Raw genomic sequence first — 20,863 nt, forward strand, 5'->3', positions numbered from 1 at the left:
GATCCCTGGACAATCTGGCCCGGAGGAAAATTTCTTCTTGACCCCAAATTGATGTTTGGCATTACCCTGGGCATATGAGAAAGGGCCACAAGAGCCAAGCACCAGCTAATCCCTTCATGCAGTCCCTCTGCTCATGACCTGAGTTCGATCCCGGTGGAAGCCGGGTTCAGGTAGCCGGCTTAAGGTTGACTCAGCCTTCCATCATTCTGAGATTGGTAAAATGGGTACCCAGCTTCCTGGGGGGTAAAGTGTAGATGACTGGGGAAGGCAATGGCAAACCACCCCATAAAAAGTATGCCAAGAAAATGTCGTGGTGCGACGTCTCCCCATGGGTCAGTAATGATGTAGCCTGCACATTTCCCCTTAAAACTCTGTAACAAAAATGGCTAGAGACTTACTTTTTTAAAAAAAATGCACGGAACTAGTAGATTTTGGCGATAGGCTGTTATAATACTATATTTATTTAGTAATTCCTGTTGTTTTTAAAGGCCCCCCCCCAAAGCCTTCTGAGGTATTCGTGGGTGGTGACTTCATGGGGGAGGATGAGGCAAGGAATGGGAAAGGAAAACTGATGTGTGAACACTGTTGTCATTGTGGATGGTTCTGCATTTGATCCCACAATTCTGTTCTGCTTACCAGAAAATGCTACAAATTGTTTTGTACTTCACAATTTAGGTAGAGCCCAGTCTACACTGTTATTTCATCTCTAAGTATGCTCTGCTTATAGATATTTGACTGGAAATTTAATTGTAGTTGGTTCTTTTGAAAATCTCTGTCTCTGCTACTCCTGTATAAGCTACACTTATTTATTGTCGAAGGCTTTCATGGCCGGAGAACGTTGGTTGTTGTAGATTTTCCGGGCTGTATAGCCGTGGTCTTGGCATTGTAGTTCCTGACGTTTCACCAGCAGCTGTGACTGGCATCTTCAGAGGTGTAGCACCGAAAGACAGAGATCTCTCAGTGTCAATGTGTAGAGAAGATCTTAGTAGGTAATTTATATCTAATCAGGAAGGTGGGTTTGGGCTGAGTCATCCTGTGAGAGTTTCCCAGGGTGTAGAATGCTAATGTGGGGAAGCTTCACTGTATCCTGAGGAGGTTCTTTTGCATATGGATTGGTGGTTGATGTGCTAATCTTATCTGCAGGGCTATTGTAAGATGTAGAGTGTTTTGTTAGCCTGGTGTTTTTCAGGACTAGAAACCATGCCCTATTCATTCTTAAATGCTCTTCTTTCCTGTTGAAATTGTGCTTATGCTATGAATTTCAATGGCTTCCCTGTGCAATCTGACAAAGTAGTTGGATGTGTTGTCCAGTATTCTATTGTCCTGGAATAAGATACTGTGTCCTGTTTGAGTTAGGCTATGTTCAGCCACTGTTGATTTTTCAGGTTGTCCAAGTCTGCAGTGTCTTTCATGTTCTTTTATTCTTGTCTGGATGCTACGCTGTGTGGTCCTGATGTAAACTTGTCCACAGCTGCATGGTATGCGGTATACACCTGCAGAGGGGAGGGGGTCTCTGCTGTCTTTTGCTGATCGTAGCATCTGTTGTATTTTTCTGGTGGGTCTGAATACTGTTTGTAGGTTGTGCTTTTTCATAAGTTTTCCCATCTGATCAGTGATTCCTTTGATATATGGCAAAAAGGCTTTCCTGTGGGAAACTTTTTCCTTAGCTGTTTGATTTATCCTTGGTTTAATCGCTCTTCTGTTTTCATTTCTGGAGTAGCCATTTGCTTGAAGTGCATGGCTTAGATGATTAATTTTCTCGTTCAGAAAGTGCAGTTCACATATCGGTCCTGCACGGTCTACTAATGTTTTTATTATGCCTCTTTTCTGTCGAGGGTGGTGATTGGAGTTTTTGTGTAAGTATCGATCCGTGTGAGTTGGTTTCCTGTAGACCTTGTGTCCTAATTGAAAATTTGCTTTGCGGATGACCAGTATCTAGAAATGGGAGTTTACCCTTGATTTCTTTTTCCATGGTGAATTGTATGTTTGGGTGGATATTGTTGAGGTGATTTAAAAACTCCATCAATACCTCCTCATCGTGGCTCCAAATGATAAAGGTATTATCCACGAACCGAAACCAGACTGTAGGTTTGTGGGGTGCTGATTCTAAAGCTGTTTTTTCAAAATGTTCCATGTAGAAGTTTGTTATAACCAGGCTGAGATGGCTTCCCATGGCCACCCCATCTATCTGTTCATAGAATTTGTTATCCCATTAGAAGTAACTGGTTGTCAGACAATGGTGGAATAAGGCTGTTAGTTACATCCTCTGGAAAAATCTGATTAATAAGTGCGATTGTGTCTTTTACTGGAACCTTAGTAAAAAGGGATACAACGTCAAAACTGACGAGTATGTCCTGTGGATTGAGTTTCAGAGGACTGATTTTGTTGATGAAATGAGCTGAATCTTTGATGTAAGACTTGGTTTTTCCGATGTGGTCCTGTAGAAGATTGGCCAGATGTTTAGCTAATTAATATGTCGGTGAACCAATGGCACTCATGATGGGTCAGAGTGGGACTGAATCCTTATGAATTTGGGGGAGTCCATATAGTCGTGGTGGCTGTGCTTCTGTCTTGCATGGTTTTCTGTGTGTGTCGGGATTAAGTGAGGGATTCCTGATAAGTGCGTTTGTTAACCTGGTGATTTTGCGGGTTGGATCTCATTTTAGTTTTTTGTATGTGGAAGGGTCCAGAAGTTCCTTAATCTTCCTTTTGTATTCTTCTGTTTTCATGATCACTGTGGCATTGCCTTTGTCAGCTGGTAGAATAATGATGTCTGGATCCGCATTGAGGGTCTTGATGGCATTCCTCTCCTTGCGTGTTATATTGCTGGTGGGAAGCTTTGCCTTCCGTAGAATCCTGGCCGTCTCTCCTCTTATTTCCTCAGCTTCCTCTTCAGGTAGATGACGAATGGCAACTTCTACATTTGCAATGATGCCTTCTGCAGGAATTTGGGTGGGAGTGACTGCAAAGTTTCCTCCCTTAGCCAAGATGGAGGTTTCTTCTGGTGAGAGCTGACGGTCCGTCACATTGATGACAATGTGTATGTTGTCGAGCATTGAGTTTGTCTGTCTTTTATCTTGTAATTTGTTAAACTTCTGCTTCTGTCTGGAAGTATGGCTGGTTAATACATGTTCCATTTTTCGGTAGGTTAGATTATCGACCTTGTCCCAATCATGACTTCTCATTTTATGGCTAGTGTTGATATGCAAGGAAAATAGCTCCTTGTCTGTGGCAGCAAGTTCTCTGCGGGTAGTGTGGATTCTCTCACGTAAGAGAGCCTGTTCTAGACGGTCATAAATGCAGTTAGCCTGTGGAGTTTTGAAGTTTCTTTTTGTTGTGAGAAAAGATGGAATGGTTCTCGTGTCCCTGCAATGTAGGAGAAAAATTAAAGAACAAAGTAGATGTGCTTTCTTGTTCTGAAGAGTTTCCAATCTCCGGGTCTGTTGAAATATTTCCTCCCCGTAGAGGTGTTCGATATATTGCCGAAGGCTTTCATGGCTGGAGAACATTTGTTGTTGTAGATTTTCCGGGCTGTATGGCCGTGATCTTGGCATTGTAGTTCCTGACGTTTCGCCAGCAGCTGTGATTGGCATCGCCAGAGGTGCTGCATCGAAAGACAGAGATCTCTCAGTGTCAATGTGGTTTGGGCTTAGCCCCATTCGCGTTCCACACACTGGGAACCTCTTACAGGATGATATATTGTCGAAGGCTTTCACGGCCGGAGAATGATGGTTGTTGTGGATTTTCCGGGCTGTATCGCTGTGGTCTTGGCATTGTAGTTCCTGATGTTTCGCCAGCAGCTGTGGCTGGCATCTTCAGAGGTGTAGCACCGAAAGACAGAGATCTCTCAGTGTCAAACTGTCAAACTGAGTTAAACAAAAGGACTGAGTCAAACAAAACCACTCAGTTTGACACTCAGTTTGACAGGATGATGCAACCCAAACCCACCTTCCTGAGTAGATATAAATTACCTGCTAACATCTTCTCCACAGTTTGGCACTGAGAGATCTCTGTCTTTCGGTGCTACACCTCTGAAGATGCCAGTCACAGCTGCTGGTGAAACGTCAGGAACTACAATGCCAAGACCACGGCGATACAGCCCGGAAAATCCACAACAACCATCTTACAGGATGACTAAGCCCAAACCCACCTTCCTGAGTAGATATAAATTACCTGCTAACATCTTCTCCACACATTGACACTGAGAGATCTCTGTCTTTTGGTGCTACACCTCTGAAGATGCCAGTCACAGCTGCTGGCGAAATGTCAGGAACTACAATGCCAAGACCACGGCCATACAGCCCGGAAAATCTACAATAACCTACCCTTATTTCTTAGAGTGTGCTTCCAGATAAACATGCAAGGGGCCAGGGAACACATAAACCACCTTGCAGAAAGGCTGAGGTCTTTTAACTAGCTCTGCTGCACAGTCTTGCAGCTCAGCTCTTGAAAAGCTTCTCTTCAGCATGCCATGAAAAAACAAATACTCTGGATGAGATTGGTTGCAACCAAATTATAAGGGATAGATCCCCCAAGACTATGGCAGCTTTGCATTCTGGGGCTCAGGGGTAGATTGCCTGCCTTGGCTGCAGGAATTCCCTCGTTCAATCCAGTTGCAAGAAGCAAGTGTTGGGAAAAGCCCTTTTGTCTGAGAGCTGCTACAGTCAGAGTGGGTGACTTTAAGCAGGGCAGACCAATGGTCTGACTTGGTCTAAGGCATAGTCCCATGAATATGTAATGCTGGGGGTAGGTAGAACCTTCTCTGATGTTTCATCCAAAACCAAAGAGCTCGTTCCTGAGATGAAAGCTCTCTTCTGCTTCTCATTTTCAGGGCTCATTTGCCGGTATCATTTGTTTGGCTCATTTCTATGCACGCTTCCCCTCCAGTATGAACAAATCGACAGCCTTCCCTGTGCACATCGCCATCTGCCTCGTCCTTCTCGGCTCTTGCAGCTTGCTATGCCTCGCTTTCCAAAACACGGAGCAAAAGAACACCAGACAACTGCAGCAGGCTGTGCTAGCAGAGAACCATTTAGAAGAGACAGAAAATGTGAGCGCATCGGGTCCAGAAGGTCACTTCGGGTTGCTGGAGCAAACTGTCGGCACTGCAGCCTCCGAAAGTCCGTATGGAGCCTCAGCGGAGCCATCTGGGATCTCGTTACACGCCATGGTTCAAGCAGCATCACAAACCATTCTAGGCATCCAGGGCCACTTGGGGCACCAGGGTTTGCCTGTTTACACTACTGCAGTCTCGAGGGTTGCCGGAACGGAAAGGCAGCTCAGTTCTATTGAGCCTGAGACAGAGTTGAAAGAAAATGGGCCGCACAAATCCTGGCTAGATATCGCAGTGACATCTTTAGACTCTAATGTAAAGGAAGATGCATTTAGTAGTACTGCAGGTGAGATGACGGACGGGGACAGTGATGGAGCAGGGCGTGAATCAACAGGGAATCTGGGAGGGGAAGTGTTTGCACCGAACATCCTGGAGGAAGGCAAAAGTGTAGACCGTGCAGAGGTGCCCCAGTTGACCACAGAAGGCTCAGTGTCCCCGCTTCCTGATGATCACTCCCTGAGTCTCCTGCCTCCCTCTGAGCGATCACTTGATTCCGAGCGAGTCTCAAATGGAGGCGGCCCCTCAATGGCAACAGAATCTACTGCAAAAGTCAGTTTAGTTTCCACGGAGGCCTTCTTAAACCTGGAAGAGGACTCCTCTGACACCGCAGGGCGCTCAAAGGTCACACCTGGGGCTGCCACGGCTTTCTCTGCCACGTTGCTGCAAAGCGACGATTGGGATGATACAAAAACAGGAACCTCAGGCCAGGCAAGAGCCACACCAGCTGCAGAGGTGGTGAACCGACCCCAAATGGTAACTGAGTTTTACCCAGAAGAGGGAAGAGAGGAGGAGGAGGATGCCGTGAAAAAGGTGTTGCCACCAAAGTTAGCAGCCACCACAGCAAAAGGAAGCCAAACTGTTCAGACCGGGTCAGTCCAAGAACCTTTGCAGCAGAGAGAATCAGTAACGCTTTTGTCCAGCCAGAACCCTGTCCAGACCACAGATCTGTCTCCAAAGGGCCAAGTTCCTGCTGCAAGAACAACAGGAAGGATGGAGCAAGTCACAAAAACCCACGAGGCTGCTACTACAATAGACACGACCAAACTGGATGTCTTCCAAACCCTGAGAAACACATTGAGAGGTAACCCACCCCATCTCTACATGGTTCTTTTTAAAAAGTTGATAATAATAATGACTTAATTTGCAAAGGTATTTGGCCCGTACTACAAACCAAGTTGGCGCATAATACTTCTTAATTTGCATGCTCTGCAGTTTGCCCAAAATGTTACGCAGGGAATCTAATCCAAAGCAGGGCGGTGTTAGGTTGCCAGGTCCCCTCACCCTCTGGGCAGGAGGCAGGAGACCCTGGTACTAACGGCTATAGATGTATTTACACGCATGTTCCTGGGCTGCACAATGATGCCACTTCCAGGAAGTGATGTCATCATGCAGGGCCTTGTGCTACCCCTGGTTGTCCTCCCATGCTCTGCAGCAGGCCGATTTCGGCCTGTTTGGGGCTGAATTGGGCCCGTTTGGGGCCTAAATTGGCCCACTGCAGACCATGGGAGCGCTGCTGGGGTGGTACGCTTGGCCCGGGAGTGCTCCTGCGTTTTTCAGCGGGCCAATTTTAGCCCCAAACGGACCCAATTTAGCCTGCTGTGAATTGTGGGAGTGCTGCTGGGAGGGCCCTGGAGAGCTCCTATGCTTCACAGTGGGCCAATTTAAGCCCTAAACAGGCCTGATTTCACCTGTTTGTGGCCCAAATTGGTCCACTGTGGAGTGTGGGTGCACGCTGCACCACCCTGGAGTGTGCCCCAGAGGCACATTCCCCCCATCTTTTCCCCTACTGGCCAGGTAAGTGGGGGTGGAGGATGGCGGGTGAGAGCGGGGGATCCCCCACCCCCAGCGGGGGGACTGACAACTCTATCTGGTGTCAAGGGTTGTATCAAGGCCCCTTCTCACTGCCTCCCACGTAAAACATTTCCTCCTCAAGTTTATGGATTCAGGCAGTTAAGGCCATCACAATTCACAACCTGACTTGTCTGCCTTTACTAGGCACACACTGGATCTTCTCTCTCCTTACTTCCCCATTATACACTGCCACCATGAGGTTCCTTATATATATTTGTTGTGACCAGAATCACTTTTGTGTGTGTATTGTTTTCCCAGATTCCATGTATATCCATCCATCCAAGGTTAAACAGAAGGGAGGGGCATTATCTTTTCTTTACAAGATTAACAACATAGGAGTGAATGAGTCAAACACGGGGATACGTTATTCTTAGAATGTGAACTCATCATCCCATGCTATCATAACAGTGGATGCTTACAATACAATATAACCCATGTCAGCAGCTTGGTATTCCTATTGATTCCTTCAGCAGCCTAAAATTTTTCTCTTGCCTCCAACTGTTCTAACGAATCTCTACTGCCAGCCCCAACATTCTGTCAGCTCCTATTGGCTGTTCTTTGGAAAAGGCAGAACTGGTCTTGTCCGTCACAGGTTGGCATTGTGGGGTAGCTACTAAGGTCTCCAGGCTGGGGAGGGTCCACCTTTGCAATGATTGCAGCGTGCCCTCTCTCTGGGTGGTGCCATTGTGCCCCCCCCAAAGAATTAGGTCTACCCACCTCTCTTCCCTCCCTTGGCAGGTGCTGCCTTCCATTACCTGCCCTCATTTCTTGAGTGAGCAGTGATGGTAGCAGCTGCAGATCAGGCCAGTAAGTGATGGCTGCTGTGTCTAGTTGCGGTGGCTTCTTTGCCTAGGCTGGTGATCTATGAAGACTAGGAGCAGTCCCCTTTCCCATTGCTTGCTCTCCCTATCTGGGTCACAGCTAGGCCTGGGAGTGAGCCTGCAAATCAGCATCACGCTCAGGGCCCCCTGAACATGGAACCAGCTATTTAACTGGGCCAAATAAAGAAAGGCAGGATAGAAATGTCTTAGATTAAATTAATAAAACATATCCCTCTGGTGTCTTGATGTTGTCGGCTGTTCCTGCTGCTGGAAACAATTTTACACCAGGCAGATTGAGGTCAAGATGCCAGGTGGGAATCTCAGGTTTCCTTTCTCGTGGCACCTTTTAATCACTGATTGATTTCCTGTTTTAGTTACCAGTGGGTTGAATGTATTGATTGCACTTTCAGAAACTGGATCGTGTATGTAAAGTTTTGTCAAGTTGCAGGCGACTTACGGCGATCCCAAAAGGTTTCCAAGGCAAGAGATGAACAGAGGTGGTTTGCCATTGCCTGCCTCTGCGTAGTAACCTTGGACTTCCTTGGTGGTCTCCCGTCCAAGGACTAACCAGGGCTGGCCCTGCTTAGCTTCTGAGATTGGGCTAGCCTGGGCAGAAATTGGATTACTACTTTGCTAATCCCAATGAGGGGACGATGTCAAACGTATCCAGTTTTGTTGGCCCTGAAATACTTTTTTAGGACACTTAACGGTCTTGTCTGTAAGGTGGATTTCTGACACCTTTTGCTTTCTGTTCAGTAATTTTGGTTGTTTTCACATCTGCCAAGTGTCAACTAATTGCACCACTTTGCAGTTTGGAGTTTGTCTCAGCTTGTGGCTAATGCAAAAACTGGCAGCTTCCATGCAGAGATGGGGCTCTCATGACTGCTGTGAATGTAGAGGCATTTGCATGGATAACAGAGCTTCAGTGTGGGCGAGTTTCCCTGCCCCACTTTTCCTTGCCCCACTCCTGCTCCCACACCGCTGTAAGGATTTTATTTGCTTTTTTCCTTAATCAGTATAATTGATATATCAGTATAATTGATATATTGCCAGACCAAAACCTCACAAAGTCCCCCAGTGGTGTGGGTCGGTTTGTGGCCAGAAAATGTAGTGATGACTGTGGGCACAGACATCTTTAAAAGGGGATAAAGGAGAAGTCTATCAATGGGTACTGGCCCTGGCAACTAAAGGGAACCTCCACATTCAGGGGCAGTCAACCTCTGAATCCCAGAGCAGTTTTATGCCCTGCTGTAGTGCTACTGAACAGGGCCGGATCTATGGTTGCTGGCGCCCAGGGCAACCGAAGTCCGGTAACTTACACAAGCTGGCTACCCCTTGTCCTGCGGGGCAGGCAAATGGCAGGTGTGGCCTCCCAGCCACCTGCGCTGTTACCGCCAGCTCCGCAGGACAGGGAGTGCGCGGCAAGCACGCCCCCTGTCTTGCCGCCCACGCGCTTCCAGGGCTGGCAGCTGTGCCCAGCGTTGTCTCTTTGGTGACACGGGGGCAGACTACTGAGAGCCACTATGGGCCCCTTGGACAAAAATTCCATCTGAGACCCCCCCATGACCTTGATACAAAACAAATCGCTTTGCATTTTGTTACAGTGAAATAATAATAATTGTTCATTAGGTGGGCAACATTAAAGGGAAAAAGGACAGGATTATTAGAGAAAAGATTTTACTTTTCTCATGATTTACCCAGTGCACATTGCAATGGGATATAGTGCAAAACGAACAAACAACAGGAGTAAACAAGAATGTTCCCTAGTCAAGGGACTTTGCCAGCACTGATCTGTGCTATCAATTGAATATAGGTGAGATACAAGTTACCTGAGAATCAGCCGCATTGGGTTGAGATATCCATCTCTCTCGAAAAGAAGTAACCTGCAAAAATATTTCTACTAACATAGACACACTTGCAAAGAAAACTCACAACAATGTGAGGATGTTTAATGGGGAATGTAAAACTGGAGACATTTGTTTATTTATTTGATTTGATTTATATTCCACCTTCCCCGCATCAGCAGGCTCAGGGCGGAATATGAAAAGTTGATTTTATCATCTAGGGAGAGGAGGCAGGAAAGCCAAGTTTTCCGATGCGCTAACTTCAGAAAGTGGTTCTGGTACCCTGGATGTGGGAATCCAACCAGTTCCAATTCTCTCTTCCCATCCATTTATCTCCTTCACTCCTGCTGCTGCCTCCTGAAAGAAGAAAAAAGAAGACAGGAGAGCAGGGTAGGCTAGGCAATTGAAATCACCCTGGGCAATCTAAACTCCCCTCTGTCTGGAGATCAGGGGGCGGGGCCACCAGCCATGTGACCATTTTCAAGAGGTTCCGGAACTCCGTTCCCCCGCGTCCCCCCTGAAAAAAAGCCCTGTCCTTAGCAGATCAAAGAGTACAGAGCTGCCTAGACCTTTTGCGAGCAATCCTAAGCAGGTATCCTTAGAAGTAAGTCCCATTTTATTCAATGGGGCTGACACCCTGTTTTTTTGTTTCCTTTGCATATGAGCTTTTAAAAAATATAACCTATCTTAATTAATTACAAGGGCCGTTTTCACACTGCTTACTGTCCACGGAACATCACGCCGAGCTCCTGGAACGACAGCGTCTTCCTGGCCTGATTTCATGCGAGAACTCCTGTTCTCGTGCAAAATTGCGCCAGGAAGACGCTGTTGTTCCGGGAGCTCGGCGTGATGTTCCGTGGCCGGTAAGCAGTGTGAAAACGGCCAAGGTATCATAACTCTATAGCATACCTTTTAATTGCAACTGCTTCTCTTCCTTATTAACATTTTCCTGCCCCCCCCCCAATTATATTATTGATTCTAACATTTACAACGTATCATATTGACATTTCGTTTGAATTACAGCATATCTGAGAATGAATTACAGATAATAGGTCATATTATCAGAGCTAATTAAACAAATCAGGTTTAAGCTAGTGCAAGCTGCAAATGAAAGAGATATGACTTGAGCAATAACATTCTATTAATGATATCAGTATGTACTTCGCAGCGCACAACGGAGAGTAAACTTAGATAATTAAGATAATTAAGACGGCTAAATTTTATAGATACAAGAGTTTCAGATAGACTGGGTTTTGGGGTTGCATATCCTGTTTGGTAACGTGCTCAAGAAAAGGGAGCCATTTCTCAATGAACTCAGTTGTTTTAAGGTAAATTTCAAACTGAAGAAGACCATCTGAAGTCTTTTCCATTATCAAATGATCTCGTACTTTCAAATACCATGTGGATATAGTGGGAGGAGCAGATTGCAACTTCTGTTTTAGAGGTATTGCTGTTTTTGCTGCCACTAAGAGGCTAATGGTTAATTCACGTCTACTTTTTGGGATTGAGCTATCCTGCCAGTAATTTAGGAAAATAAGATCGGGAAGAATTGGAATTGTATGTCCTGTTATTTGAGTTATTTGCGAAAGAACCTTGTTCCAGAATGCTTTAATATGTGTACAACTCCACCAGCAGTGAGTATAGGAACCTACTTTTCCACAATTCTTCCAACAAAGAGGCGAATGTGAGGAAGTAAATATTGCTAGTTTCTTGGGGGTAAGGTACCACCTTGTTAGCATTTTATAAGCTTGTAATCTGATGCTAATGACAGAGGAGTTGAACAATGGAGGACCAAATAGTGGTCCACTGGTCATTTCTATTCCACTCTCCCTGTGAATGGGCTCAGAAGGGAATACAACATATATAAAATACATAAGCATGTTACTTTAAAACCAGGGCCGTTTCCAGACGGCTTACCTGCCTCTGGAACGTTGCGCCATGTTGCAGGGAAAATGCGAAATATCGTGCTTTCTTGTGCGAGTTTTGTGCGATGTCACGCAAAACTCGCGCGAGAAAACATGATAGTTCGCGTTTTCCCTGCAACATGGAAACGGCCCAGATAAAAAAATCAATCTCTCTATATAAAGACCCCCAGCTCAAACCCCTGGACCTAGAAACATGAAATTTGGGGAGAACATTCCTTTCATAATGTAAACACCCACTAAGAAGAGATTTTAAGAAATTTGTCCCGTAAGGGGGTAAAAAGGGATAAAATGTGTTTTACCAAAGGGATTCAGCTTCCTTGTGTGGCAGGCTGCTGCCTGCATGCGTCCCCGCCCACTGCCAGCTCGGCTACTCTTCCCTGATTGGGCGAGCCTTTCAAGTTCATTTGTATATGCGGGCTGATTGGAGCTCACAACATTCAACGCCTCATCTCCCCCCCCCCCCTGAGACAGTTGGAACACAGAGGTCATTTGTATATGCGACCTGATTGGTCCTCACCCCCCACATTCTAACCAGTATGTAGTTGCTATTGAGAGTCAGTGAATGTGTCCTGAGTAAAATGCACCTCCCAGTCTTCCCCTAAAAGTTCTCTAGGGTTGCCAACTGAAAACACACACACACACGAAAAAATGTTACATACCTGTAAGTATTATAACTGGTTTTAAAGTAGTTAATACCATAATGAAGCACAGGTATCAAGCAAGTAAATATGTAAAACAATTTCTAAAAGATAGCAGCACACATATTGCAAGTCTGAGTCAGGAGTACCCAGAAGTGCTGGGATTTGTAGATAGTTTATCATATGGCTAAGTAGTAAGTAGAAGTACCACGGCACTTTCTGTTGAATTTTCTGTTCCAATTCAGCCTTTGCTAAAATACCCTTCTTTGAGGAGACATCAATCAAGCGTGTGATCTTAGCTCGTCACCGTATGGTAGGTACAGCAGAATCTTTGCCTGCAGGAAACCATTCATAGAATAAGAATGAAGAAAATCTTGATATTTTCAGGGTCAATTTGAAACACTTTTTCCCCGTGAGAGGATTCGAACCTGGGTCTGCCAGATCATAGTCCAACACTCTCACCACTACTCTGTGCTGGCTCTCGTCTCGTCCCGTCTAATAAGCAGCAAGCTGTGGACCACTGGGCAATGTAGAGCCTGGGTGGTTGTTGGGACTGCTCGGGCCTTGGGTCTGTCTCCTGGGTCGGCTCCTATGACTTGTTCTTCGGGGGTCTTGCTCTGTTGCCTCAATTGAAACCGATCGACTTGTGGTCCCTGATGCTGCCGAATGTATTGTGGCATAAACTTTGATAGGAATGAGTTAGGAGCTGCTGATGGAATGAGAGGGTAAGCAGTGGAGGTGCTGGAGGGGCTCTGCTGATGCCTGTAACTCTCTATTCTGACAGCTGGTGCAGTCAGCAGGAGGCTTCTGAGCATGTGGTCTTCGGCTCACAAGCTGTTCTGCACGCCAGGCTTGTGTGAAGTGCATCAGATGCTCAAAAGCACTAATTGATGACTAGTATAAATGCTAAATATTAGACTGGAGTAACTGATTAGGATTGCACGGTGAATCTGTTTACGTGGGGAGCCATGCTGGTCTGCAGTAGCACAGCAGGATTGGGCACCTTAGAGACCAACAAGGTTTTCTGGGTATGAGCTTTTGAGAGTCAAATCTCCTTTTTTCAGATCTGAAGAAGGGAGCTCTGACTTTCAAAAGCTTACACTCTGGAAATCTTGTTGGTCTCTAAGGTGCCTCTGGACTCAAATCCTACTGTGAATCTGATAATTTTATATTTGCAAAAAGCACGTGCTCTGTTAGAGCTGCCTCCCCCCCCACCACCATCTGTGTTCTTTGCAACCTCCAGATTGATGCTTGTGTGCATTATGTGCCGTCAAGTCATCTCCGACCTATGGCAACCCTATGACCTCCAAAACATCCTATCATTAACAGACTTGCTCAGATCCTGCAAACTGAAGGACGTGGCATCCTATTATGAGTGTCTCACATCTTTGGACATTCCTTTTACATCTATTCACATCTGCAACTGGACGCCATTTTGGCTTTAACCCAGTCCCATCATTAAGAACAGGGCTATTGGTACTTGTCCTCGACTCTTCCCCAGTAGACAATTGAGTGCCATCTAACTTGGGGGTCCTGTCTTCCAGCACTGTATTTTGGCTTGTCTCATCATAGGGTTTTCAGGGTAAGAGATTAGCAGAAGTGGTTTCCCATCGCCTTCTTCTGCTTTGCAGTAACCAGGGTTAGTTGAAGTGACACTGCCATTGTCTGTGAAAGATCTTCCGCCAGTGTCACCTTCCACTACTGCTGCTGCCCAGTAGCTGACCTTCAAGGATTCCTCCGCTCCCGTCACCCTTGGAACAGAAGGAAAGAATGAATTAACTGGGATTGGGAGGGAATCTGCAAGCAACAGCATGCATTGAACAAGCAATGGGGTGGAGAAGCCTTGGCTTTGCACACAGAAAGGTCCAGGTTCGATCCCCGACATCTCCAGTTGAAAGGGTCAGACAGAGCCTTCCAATCTGTCTTTTTAAAACTCGGCTTCCCGGCTAACATTGCACGTCCCTTCACGTGAGCGTCCTCGTGGAATTCGTCTCTTGTCGTTTCAGACTCTTGGTCCATCAAGGTCAGCATTGCCTACACAGACTGGCAGCAGCTCTAGGATTTCAGGTGGAAGTCTTCTGCATCACCTACTGCCTGGTCTTTTCAATTGGCGATGCCGGGGACTGAACTGGGACCTTCCGCATGCCTAGCAAATGCTCAGCTACGGAGCCACGGACCCTCTCCAGAGTCTTACAGTCCCACGGGATACCATTGAGCCACAGAGGAGGGTGAATTGGGAGCAGAGGCTGCTGCCCCCCAACCGAAACTGGCTGCCTGAAGAGGGGCTCACTGGAAGACCCTCTGCTTTGAATGCCAAAAGGTCTCAGGTTCAGTCCCCGGCATCTCCAGTAGGTGATGTGAAAGACCTCTACTGGAAACCCTGGAGACCTTTTTGCCAGTTAGAGTAGACAACCCTGGTGGTGGTGGTGGTGGAGAGTGCCCTCAAGTCATAGCTGACTTAGGCGACCCCTGGTGGGGATTTCATGGAAAGAGATTATCAGAGGTGAGCCGTTTTCACACTACTCACCTGCTTCTGTAACGTTGCAAAATGTTGCGCAAAAAACATGGAAGATAGCGTCTTCTCGTGAGAGTTTTGCGTGATGTGCAAAACTCTTGCGAGAAGACGCTATCTTCCATGGTTTTTGTGCAACATTTTGCAATCGCAACGTTACAGAAACAGGTTAGTAGTGTGAAAACGGCTGTGGTTTGCCATGGCCTCGTCTCTCCAACCCTGGTCTCCATTGGAGGTCTCCCATCCAATTGCTAACCAAGGCCAACCCTGCTTAGCTTCTGAGATCTGACGAGATCAGGCTCACCTCGGCTATCCAGGTCAGGACCTTGATGGACCCAGGATCTAGTTCAGAAGGAGGCCGCTCCTATGTTCACCACCTCACCTCGCCACATTGTGTTCGGCCACGTCTCACTGGATGGAAGCAGAGAAGCCGTTGACCTTCAGGAAGTGCCTTCTGGAACAATTGTAAAAGCTCCTTCAGGATATTTGCAAACAGCTCCAACTTCGGCAGTTTGGCTCCCAGTTATTATTTTTTGGCTGCTTCTGCGGCACTGGAGGGAGATCCGGGTGGGCTCCGGTACAGGCAAATTGCTTTGGGCAAAAACATTCCCAAAGAAGTAAAATGCAAAGATAATCATGACGGGAGGCAGGCTTCTTAGTCGTGCAAAATTCCCCCGAGCGATAGATATAAATCCTGCAATGTGACGTGAATGCGCTTTCCTGAGAGTGATCAATGGGGGACTGTGCGGTCTGAGGATATTGGAGCATCTCAGGCACAGACGTGTGAAAGAAGACAGATTGGTGCATTGGAGCAATTTCCCTGCAGTGGACGGCGCAGCTGTCGGGATCTTTTGTCGCTGTTCGCTGCAGAAGGAGAGAAGGTACCAAGGCAAATTTCTTATGAAAAAGAAAAGGGCTTTGCTCTGATTTCCCCTCCTCCGAAATAATGAATTTCAGTTTGATTAAGCTTTTCTTTGATCTGCAATAACGTCCTGCATCTTTCCCTTCTGGATTGCTGGGCAACAGAAGCTGATTTGTGAAGCCTCCTCGTGAGAAGGTAGTCTGGGTCTGGAGAACCTGGGAGAAAGGTACCCCAAAGACTCCCCAGGAGAAACAAAGGGCCATAGCTCAGCTTCCAACCTTCCTTAGAGATCCCTCAACACTCTCGTGACAGCAAGTATCTATTAACATCATTCTCAGGGCTGGCTGTTGTCGGGGCAACCAACATGGTGGCCAAATTTTTGCAAGAGGAAGGACTCTCAAGAGAGTTGCAGAAATTGTTCTCTGGTGGGGCTTGACTGTCACTCAGCAATAAAGAATGCAGAGATTTGCTCAGATGCTGTTCAAACTCAGAGGTAAAAAAATTCAAAATCTCCTTATGACTACGATGATGGATTGCCGCAGGGACATAGAAACCAGTTGCTAGAAGGATACAAGGATCTGGCAAAATAGTAAAGAGTCTAGTAGCCCCTTTAAGACCAACCAACTTTATTGTAGCATGAGCTTTCAAGAACCACAGCTCTCTTCGTCAGATGCATCTGACGAAGAGAGCTGTGGTTCTCGAAAGCTTATGCTACAATGAAATTGGTTAGTCTTAAAGGTGCTACTGAACTCTACTATTTTGTTACTACAGACTAACACGGCTAACTCCTCTGGATCAAGGACCTGGCAGTTTGCTACGTTTTTCAGGAGACCCGAGGCAACAAAGACGTAAGGAATTTCCTCTAGCTCCTGTGTGGTGGTAGCTGCAGCAGCTGTGGTCATCAAGGCAGTGGTGGCAAAACGCTTAGAACCGCTAATGACAATTCCCACTTTCAGCTTAGACCTATTTGCATGTTTAGCAACCTACATACCTTCCCGAAAGGAAAATGGCGCACACTGCCTTGCTTAACTGGCCTGGAAATGAATAGTTAATATTTGCTGCACTATTCTGCTCAGCTGCTCGTCCCTTTTGTTCAGTTTTTAAAACCTGCTTGGTGGCCAAAAACCAAAATAACTTTTTAAAAAATGCCCTGTTCAGAATTCATAGCTGCGCCTGGGTTGTCTGTTATTGGAAGCAGAATGTGTTTCTTGGGACTCACATCTTCTAGTTCGATCCTGCGGTGATGACAAGCTGCCACCCAGAGCTAGACAGCTGGGGACAGAAGGTCTCCAAGCATGTTGGAGCATGGAGAGAAAAAATCAGCCCCCCCATCACTCATCAACTGCAGGAGAAGACAAGAACTGGAGGAGGAAAGATCCTGTTTTCCTGGACCCGAAGAAGGCAGAGAGCTGCAGCTTTCCAGATACGCTCCACAGAACCAGATACGCTCTGGGGAGAAGCAACTGCATTCTGCTAGGTTCTTGGCAGGGTTAGAACTCTTTTCCCTTTAGAGGGAGAGCCGTGTAGCTCAATAGCATGGCGTCTGCTTTGTATGCAGAAGGCCCCAGGTTCAGCCTCTGGCATCTCCCAATAAAAGGCCCAGGTAGAAGGTGATATGTAAGATCTGAGCCCGAGATCTTGGAGAACTGTAGCCGGCCAGAGTAGACAAGAAAGACCTGGGTAGATGAAGGGGCTCACTCTGTATTAGGCGGCTGTATATGTGTTCCAGACTTTCACTCTCCCTTATTCCATAAGACTTTGGAGTTCTTATCCGAGGAGGAGTTTAGAGTCAAATGTGCATGCCTTTTCATCTGCAGTGGTGACGCAAACAGCATGGGGAGAACCAGGGCTTTTTTCTCAGCTGGAATGCGGTGGAACGGAGTTCCGGAACCTCTTGAAAATGATCACATGGCTGGTGGCCCTGTCCCCTGATCTCCAGACAGAGGGGAGTTTAAATCGCCCTCCGTGCCGCTCCAGCCATGTGATCATTTTCGACGAGGGTGATTTAAACTTTTAAAAACTCCCACCTCGTTCCAGCTGACCCAAAGTGACATAATTGGTCCTAGGAGCATGCACTCACTTTGCACGCACACATGTGGTACTAGGGGCACCACCTCCTGTCAAGAGTTGCCCCTTGTGCTGGCAACCCACTGAGTTCCACCACCTCTTTTCCCAGAAAAAAAGCCCTGGGGAGAACCTTTACACTGGGGAACAGCCTGATAGAAACAATTGTCCTGGGTCTCAGGTAGAGGTCTTTTACATCACCTGGTTCGTGAAAATGTCACATCCAGGTCAGAAAATCATCACTTCCGGGTCAGCAGAAGGTCTGTAGGAAGTCCATCCCTTGTTGCCTAGGAAACTGTTGATTAGCACCAGGCTGTCTGCAGTCACGAATCAAAAAACGAACCAAACAAAGCAGCCTGAAGTTCATGGTGATTCATCAGAAATGGGATCTGATGAACCGCGGTTCACGAACCACGAACCGGCCTGGTTCGTGCTTAATTTCAGTTCGTATTTCGGTTCGTGCCCATCTCTACTCTTAAGTACTGCACTGCACTGTCGAAGTATTTCTACACAGTTTCCGCTTCTATACGGCATAACACATTGCTGGCTTTACGAAGAGAAGAGTTTGGATCCAAAGAACGATGCATGGAACTTTGTTTGCAGAAAAAGCATTTTCACTCTCTCTGCCTCCCATACCTTTTGTGTCACTTGATCCTTGGGAACAATGCGAAGTGCAGTATGTATCTACACATATGTGTGTGTGGATCAATAGAAATCAAAGATCGTCCCGTAACTCCACCATGCAAGCATAATTGCCTTTTTCTCGCACAAAAGCACTTTGAGATCAAGTGCATTTTCGTTCAAAACACTGGTGAATAATCACCATCGGTATCTAGACAAAGACCAAAACCATTGGACAGTTTTCAGAGACCCGCATGTGGGAAACTGCAAATGTTTGTGGGCAAGAGTTTGCACTCCCTTTCTTCCCATGTGCATCTCTCCACCTTCTAACCATCATCTTACGAGCCATGCACTATTTAGTATGAGATCTGAATTAATTTTGAAAACTGCCAGCTTGCAGTGCCGTACCCTCATCATCTTTTTTAAACCCCTGCTTTAGGTATGCTGCTATTTTTTCCCACAGCTTGTCACTTGAATTTGCTCACAGACTCGGTCACCTCCTCATTCTCTCTGATGAAGAATTCTGTGAAACACAAAAGTTTTATCCTCTGCTCTTCTGGCAGTTTTCCTAAGAGTGTGCCGTGATGGATATTTTAATATACTTCCTCCTAGGTGTTACACAAGAGGCAGAAACCGCCTTCCACGAAACAGATGCTGTGCTTCCCACCACCGTGCCTGGGGATTTTGCAAGCCGGGAGGCTACAGAAGAAGGGAGGGAGAGGGAATGGGCCACCCAAATCCCAACCATTCTCAGCTCTTCTGTGGTGCCAAGGAAGCCAGAATACTTTGCCACTGCAGTCTCTCCGTCCGCCACTGATCTGTCTGTCATCCCAACACCTGACGCTGGAGGTGGGTGGCTTTTCTTCTTTATGTTTCAGCAAACTTTGGTTTTAAAACTATCCTTTAAAAATTGTCTAAGACTGCTTCCATGTGGGATTCCCCCCTCCATGTGAATAGCAGGAGATCCTGTTTTGTTAAGTGTCCGCATGATGTCATGTCCGATCTATGCACAATTTGTGGGCCTTTGAGGGGTGGGAGGCTCTCTTCAGCCAGGCCAAAGGACCCGTCCTCTTATCCCACGCCAGCTAAGTTTGTAGGAAAATCCAGCAGAGCTGGTGCAAAGATTGCACATTGGAAGTAATGAGAATACATACACATACACACACTCCAGTGTAGGTCTGTAAAATATTTTACTAAAGGATAAAAATAGTTACATTTGGAGAAAATAATAAATTGCTAAGCTGACTACATCTTCCTAAAAAAGTAAGTGAGAGAAGACTGAGATAGTGAGTGAGAAAGCAGTGGGCAGCAGTGGACAAAGAGCAATAAAACTTCAGTATATAGGATCACTTAACTGCCCTCCCTAATAAACAAGTTGCCCAATTGGAAATCCTAATTCTACTTCATAATGCTTAGTGACTCCCAGGGCTTTTTTTCTGGGAAAAGAGGTGGTGGAACTCAGTGGTGGAACTCAGTACCGCGCAATGATGTCACTTTGGGTCAGCTGGAACAAAGGAGGAGTTTTTTAAAGTTTAAATTACCATCGATGAAAACAGTCACATGGCCGGTGGCCCCGCCCCCTGATCTCCAGACAGAAGGTAGTTTAGATTGCCCTCCGCACTGAGTGGCGCAGAGGGCAATCTAAACTCTCTTCTGTCTGGAGATTGGGGCGGGGCCACTGGCCATGTGACCATTTTCAAGAGGTGCCGGAACTTTGTTCCACCGCATTCCAGCTGAAAAAAAGCCCCAGTGACTCCCATTTCTATGGCGGGAATACAACTTCGAGGCCTAGGTGGTTACATGCAAATAAGTTTACTAATTAAGTAAGTAACACAAATAGTTTAACTCTTGCATGACTGAAACGAAAACACTTGCTAAATCCCAACAAAGTTTTTTCAAAATCCCGAGTAACGAATTAGTGGTCTTTGTTGCCCCTAGATGTCCACAGGGTGGCTTTAAAAGGATATTAAACAAATTCTTAGGGGATGGGTCCGTCAGTAGCTGTTAGCCGCACTGACTAAATGGAACCTCTGTGTTCAGAGGCAGTATACCTCTAAATGCCAGTTGCTGAGAAAGGGCAACAAGAGCAGGAGGCTTTTGACTCTGGGATCTGTCGGTAGGCCTTTTGGAGCACATGGTTGGCCACCTGTATGAAATGCTGGACCCGCTGGACCCGCTGGTCTGATCTGGCATGGCTGCCCTTATGTCAAAGAACTCCAGGTAGTCTGTTAACCCTGGGAAACTGGCAGTGCCTGGGTTAAACTGCGTGCATTTTAGAAATCTCATTTTGCTGATCACAAGAAAGTAGCCAAAAGGTTATTTTGCTAACTAATCACCCCTGAGTCCCAAATTAATCGGTCTGCTTTTGGCAGATTGCATTATGAATGTATCTTCTTTAGCATTTCAGCCATAAGCTATGAAAGATGTTCCGCTTGGCCCAGAATTCTGTGTGTTTCCAAAAAATTCTGCTTTTGTGCCAGGCAGGTGACATTATCATTTTCTTTGCTTAAAGCAGTCTGATGTGAATAGAGTTGCCAACTTCCAGATAGGGCCTGGAAATCTTCTGGAATTATGACTGATCTCTGGATTACAGAGACCAGTTCTCCTGGAGA

General features: G+C 46.4%; 1 protein-coding gene across 1 annotated transcript in view; it reads left to right on the forward strand.

Annotated features, from left to right (window-relative positions):
* The first annotated feature begins 4,888 nt into the window (after window positions 1–4,888).
* ARMH4 (armadillo like helical domain containing 4) overlaps window positions 4,889–20,863 on the forward strand; it is a 64,693-nt gene continuing 48,718 nt past the window's right edge. The window contains exons 1-2 of the mRNA XM_054972456.1: window positions 4,889–6,194; window positions 18,864–19,100. Of these exons, the coding sequence (XP_054828431.1) occupies window positions 4,889–6,194; window positions 18,864–19,100 (1,543 nt within the window). The remainder of the gene's footprint in view (window positions 6,195–18,863; window positions 19,101–20,863) is intronic.

Source organism: Eublepharis macularius, chromosome 2, assembly GCF_028583425.1.
Source record: "Eublepharis macularius isolate TG4126 chromosome 2, MPM_Emac_v1.0, whole genome shotgun sequence".
In the NCBI taxonomy this organism is placed as follows: Eukaryota; Metazoa; Chordata; class Lepidosauria; order Squamata; family Eublepharidae; genus Eublepharis; species Eublepharis macularius.